The 5813-nt window shown below is 40.7% G+C and overlaps 1 protein-coding gene across 1 annotated transcript; it reads left to right on the top strand.

Moving 5' to 3' along the window:
- Positions 1-1865: 1865 nt before the first annotated feature.
- On the top strand, positions 1866-5143 carry LOC103933910 (phosphatidylinositol 4-kinase gamma 2-like). The gene is made up of 2 exons (XM_009343612.3): positions 1866-4097; positions 4589-5143. The coding sequence occupies exons 1-2, from the start codon at positions 2736-2738 to the stop codon at positions 4964-4966; spliced, it is 1740 nt and encodes a 579-aa protein (XP_009341887.1). The 5' UTR covers positions 1866-2735; the 3' UTR covers positions 4967-5143.
- Positions 5144-5813: the final 670 nt, after the last annotated feature.

Raw genomic sequence — 5813 nt, 5'->3', positions numbered from 1 at the left:
GGAGAGAAAGGTGGGTGGGGTTGCAGATGAGAGAAGGAGAAATAGGGTGGATGGGGAAGAAGTGGTAGGTCACCCATTTAAAAAAAAAAAAAAAAGGAAAATTACATAAAACTACCTCAACTATTAGGTCAGTCACAGTTTCATACCTCATCTTTAAAAAATTTCAATGTTATACCTCATCTATGAATTTGTTAAAATCTCATACCTTCTGTCAATTCTTCCGTTAAATAGTGACGTGGCTTGAGACGAGGCCCACTCTCTATTAAAAAATTAATATTTTATTTTAAAACTGAAAAAAAAAAAAATGCAGAACTTCATCTTCATCACTGACACTCATCACCGCCGAATCCCAGATCAACAACCAAAACCATTCTCCAACTTGCCCAATACATTCAGAACCTCGAAATTGTCGTGACTTAGTGCCGCAAAGTTGCTCGTCATTGGAGATCTGACCCAAAAAGCTCTCAACCCACATGGATCCGTTTGGATCTTGAGCCGGAAATTGGGGAAGACGAGGTGGATCAGGTCGGGTTCAAGCGAGGGAGAGATCTGAGGTTATGAGAAAAGTCGTTGCGGCAGAGGACAAGATTTATGTATGCTCTGAGAAATGAACCCTTCGAGTAGGAATAGAGCGATGAGAGGGGTCATTGGAGATTTGGTTATCTGTGAGACAGAGGTGGTTTAGTTGTTTGAGGTTAAGAATTTGAGGTGGAATTTTGCCACATAGTCGGTTGGAGGATTGGTCCAGCATGGTGAGATTAGAGAGGGAGAAAAGGAAAGGAGGGTGGAGGACCCCAAGGCAGTGATCGCGTAGGTGGTCGGGTGCGAGGAGAGCGAAGAAGCATTTCAGAGGGTTTCCGAGGTTAGGGTTTTGGCGGATTTGCTGGATCTCTTGACCGGGTCGAGCTTGAGGAGCAAGGAGAATGCGGTGGGTGCGCTGCTCAATTTGTCCAAGTGCGGTGAAGATAGGGCGTTGAGAGAGGTGAGGGAGGAAGGTTTGGGGGTGGTGGATGGGATTGCTGATGTGGCAGAGAATGGCAGCGGGGAAGAAGGGGTAGGTGGGATCTGGGTTTGGGGTGTTTCTAGTTTTGGGTTGGGGGAAGACGAGAGCGGGGAAGAAGCGTGAGGGGGATAAAGGGTGGGTCCCTCATGCAAAAAAAAATTAAATGATTTTATTTTTTTTAGTTTTTAATGTTTAATAAATTTTTTAATAAAGAGTAGGCCTCGTTTCAAGCCACGTCACTATTTAACGGAAGAATTGACAGACAAACTGACACAAGGTATGAAATTGTAACAAATTCGTAGATGAGGTATTATATTGAAATTTTTTAAAGATGGGGTATGAAACTATGACTAATCCAATAGTTGAGGTAGTTTTATGTATTGACCCAAAAAAAATTTAAATGATTTTAGTTTTTAGTTTTTAATAGTTAATTACTTTTTAATAGAGAGTAGGTCCCGCCTTAAGCCACGTCAGCACTTAACAGAAGAATTGATAGACAAACTGATGTAAGGTATGACATTGCAATAAATTCGAAGATAACGTATGACATTGAAATATTTTAAAGATGAGGTATGAAACTGTAATTGGTCCAATAATTAAAGTAATTTTATGTAATTTACCCATTATTAATTGTCATAATAATAATCTCTTTTTTTCTTTTTTTTTTCTTTCTCTCTTTTCATTTTATCGGGGAGTTATTATTTACCACCTAAATGTGCTCCCCGAGCCAGAAGACAAACAAACAAACGGCCGTTACAATAAACAGTTACCGGTCGTCAGTATCTCGGATTTTTTCAAAACACTAAAAACCGGCAAGCACTTCCCGTTATAGTCGTTCTGGTCAAACTTTTATAAAAAGCCAACGGTTATAATTTCGTCCCCCACCTCTCTCTCTCTCTCTCTCTCCTCGTTCTTCAGTCTTTCACTCTCTCTCTCTTGTCGACGACAAAATAATCGGACCCAGAAAAATTCGAGAGAGAAGATCGCGGGAGCTTAGACTTATTACATTCCATTCTGGGAAAATGCAAAATCTCGGCTGAATTACTCGGCAATTAATCGCCACCCCTGAAATGGTCATGCAATATAAGCTCTCATCCTGTGCCCATTTCATTTGATTCTTTCCCTTAAGGTAAGAATCCACTCTCTCCTCAAATTGCAATTCTTTGCCCCCATTCTTTTTTGTGAGAGTTTATTCGATTATCCGCGCATTGATCATCTGATTCATTTTTCGACTTAGAGAGAAGAATTCCCAATTGTGTGTCCTAATTTCTGAAGAACCCAACTTTCACATCGTGATTGGATTTTGAATCCACCGAATATCTGTGGGAGCATTCAAGAACAAGTTGGAGTTTTACATTTTTTGTTAATTTTTAATTTGATTTAGGGATCTGGGTTTGATTAATCAGAGGGTTTCTCTTGAATCCCGGGGCTTTTGAATTTTGGATCTGCAAAGTTCAATTCTTTCTGGGGATTTTGGATTTTTTTTCCCTTTGGTTTGGTTTGGTTTGGTTCTGTTTGTACAGAATTTGGTTTTTTGGGTCTTGTTTTTGAATTAATTTAACATTTGGGTTTTTGATCAATGAGATCAAAGGGCTTTGGGTTTGAAGCGCCTTGAATTTGAATATCGGTAGACAAATATAAAATAAAAAGAAAGGAGGGTCCTGGTTTTTTATTTTCGATTTGGGGGGGTTTGAATTTGAAGGAAGAACAAAAAAGTTTGAATCTTTGAAAAATGTCTCTTGCTGATGTTGCCCTGATCCCGGGACATTCTGCTGCTGCTGGGTTTTTCGAAAGCCAGCTGGGGCATTGCTCTAGTGAATCAATCATGTTGTATCTCAGGGTTGCTGGCTCCGTCATCCCTATGCGCGTTTTGGAGTCCGATTCCATTGCTTCGGTGAAGCTAAGGATCCAAACGTGCAAAGGGTTCGTGGTGAAGAAGCAGAAGCTTGTTTTCGAAGGCAGGGAATTGGCCCGGAACGATACTCTCATTAAGAACTATGGCATCACTGGTGAGAATGTGTTGCATTTGGTTCTTAGGCTTTCTGATCTTTTGCATATCACTGTTAGCACCATTGGTGGGAAGGAATTTGATTTCCATGTTGATAGACATCGAAATGTCGGGTACCTCAAGCAACGGGTTTTAAAGAAGGGGAAGGCTTATGATCCCGAGGATCAGGAACTTTTCTGCAATGGTGAAAAGCTTGATGACCAGAGGCTCATTGATGATATTTGTAAGAACAATGATGATGTCATTCACTTGGTGGTTCAGAAATCTGCCAAGGTTAGGGCTAAGCATTATGATAAAGATTTGGAGCTTTCTGTTGTGGCACTGCTTTCTGATGAATGCAGAGAAGAGGTCAATGGAGTGGTCAACTACCGATCCGAGAGGGTTCCAGTTGTAACATGGCAGTTACCTTATCGCAATCCAGATTTCTTGTTGGAACCAATTGTTGTGAATCCCAAGGTTAAGCTTCCCTCTTCTGCTTGGGACATGCTGAATTCCACATTTAATGGTTTGAAGATGGGCAATCAACCTATTAGGTCATCTGAAGGCACTGGAGGAACTTATTTCATGCAAGATTCCTTCCAGGAGTTTGTTTCTGTTTTCAAGCCTGTGGATGAGGAGCCTAATGCAGTGAACAATCCCCATGGCTTGCCCGCGTCCCTGGATGGTGAGGGTTTGAAAAGGGGAACAAGGGTAGGAGAAGGATCCGTGAGGGAAGTGGCAGCGTACTTGTTGGATCATCCCAAGAGCGGGCCTCGCAATTTATCAAACGAGACTATTGGCTTTGCTGGGGTGCCTCCGACCATTTTGGTTAGGTGCTTGCATAAAGCATTTAATCATACGCAAGGGTATGATTGCTCATCAAAGAATGTTAAGATGGGGTCATTGCAAGTTTTCATGAAGAATGATGGAAGTTGTGAGGACATGGGTCCTAGTCGTTTCCCGGCAGAGGAGGTGCACAAGATTAGCGTTTTTGATATAAGAATGGCAAATGCAGACAGGCATGCTGGGAATATTTTGTTTAGAAAAGGGGAAGATGGTGAGATAAAGCTCATTCCTATTGATCATGGGTACTGCCTTCCAGAGAATGTAAGTGTGTGTTCTTTCGTTCATGCTTTCCTATATTAGTGATATTTTTAAATGTTCGCATCATTGTTTTGCCTTCTCTTTCCTTCCATAATTTTGTGCAAATCATGAAACTCTAACGGTAGAATTTTGAATACGACATATAGTTTCACTCAATCTCCATGTGTGGATGCAATGTAATTTAGGTGTGCCAAAAGTAGGGTTCATGTTGGACAAACAGGTTGAAAATTCGACTACAACAATAGCTAATGTTTAGGTTGGGCAAGATTGTCTAATGCATAAATGAGTTTTTCAACTTAAGATGTTTTTTATTTGTTTTCCGAGTCTCATATCTAAATAGTTGTAGTAATGGTCATGTGAACATTGTCGTTATTTGGTGTTTTTTCTTTACCTGCCAGAATGATTTCATACACGTTTTTTTCAACAAGATTTCTAGTATATATGATTGGTTATATTCTTTAACTCATAAGCTTAGTTCTTCGCTGTCTCTGCAGTTTGAAGATTGCACTTTCGATTGGCTTTATTGGCCACAAGCTCGCCAGGCTTATTCTCCTGACACCATTGAGTACATAAATTCTTTGGATGCTGAACAAGATATCGCACTTTTGAAATTTTACGGGTGGGACATTCCAGTTGAGTGTGCCCGCACGCTCCGTATCTCCACCATGCTTCTGAAGAAAGGGGTACAGAGAGGTCTCACCCCTTTTGCCATTGGGAGCCTCATGTGTAGAGAAAATATAAACAAGGAGTCAGTGATTGAGGAGATAGTGCGTGAAGCTCAGGATTCCTTGCTCCCGGGCATGAGTGAAGCTGCATTTCTTGAAGCCATCTCCGAGGTCATGGATTCCCAGCTCGACAAGCTTACAAAGTAAATTCCTATATTATAGGTACATATATGTATGTATTGAATGAATGACCAGTCCATTTTCGGATGGACTGCAAGCTTGTATGCAGTGTTGATGGCTTATGTAGTTTCATATAATAAGCCTGAAACTTTCGCTTTCATTTCTGTCAACTGATGGAGATAATACAAAGACTTCTTCTGTCAACTGTTTTTTAAGATGATCATGGATAAGATCTTTTCCTATTTATGGATTACAGGAAGCGTTTCGCAAGTAGGGAGCTCAGGTACTGCAGCGCTCCTTCGGGAGCTCAAGAATTCCTGCATTGAATTTATTTCCTGGTCTGATACTACTTTACGAAAATAGTTTAGGGTTTAGCTGTTAACATTCATATGTAGCTTAAGGATTTGAAGATTGGAACTGCACGTCTATTGACAAGTCGATAATTTTCTCATCGATGCGCGATTTAGACTGTTTAATGGAGGTTTTTTTTAAACCAGAGACTGCAGTTTGATCAGAAAATAGGAAGTTAGAAACTTCTCTTCTAATTTCCGTTATTTTCTATACTGGCATTGTTCCTCTAAAGAAGGGAGGCCAGAAGACATGGCATCTTCTCATCTATGATTACCATCTCTATGTGCTTAAACTAACCAGAGAAATTTCGGTAGGGCTGCCTAACTCCTGGTGGGGTTAGAGGATTCGTGCGAAACCCCTAAAATACGAGTGGTTTCTACGCAGTCAGGCAATACACGTGGTCCGGTTTCCGCTGCACAAGTTTTTCTCCAAACTCTAAACTCAACATTGCTGCAATGCTGACCTTCGATGATGCCAAAACCCATGTGAGTTTTCGTCAGTTTGATAATTGAAACCAACTCTT

Source organism: the organism of the source record quoted next, unplaced genomic scaffold, assembly GCF_019419815.1.
Source record: "Pyrus x bretschneideri cultivar Hongxiangsu unplaced genomic scaffold, Pyrus_bretschneideri_v1 Contig42, whole genome shotgun sequence".
Taxonomy (NCBI): Eukaryota; Viridiplantae; Streptophyta; class Magnoliopsida; order Rosales; family Rosaceae; genus Pyrus; species Pyrus x bretschneideri.
The sequence above is the reverse complement of the archived record's forward strand: the minus strand, read 5'-3'. Positions and strand labels throughout refer to the sequence as shown.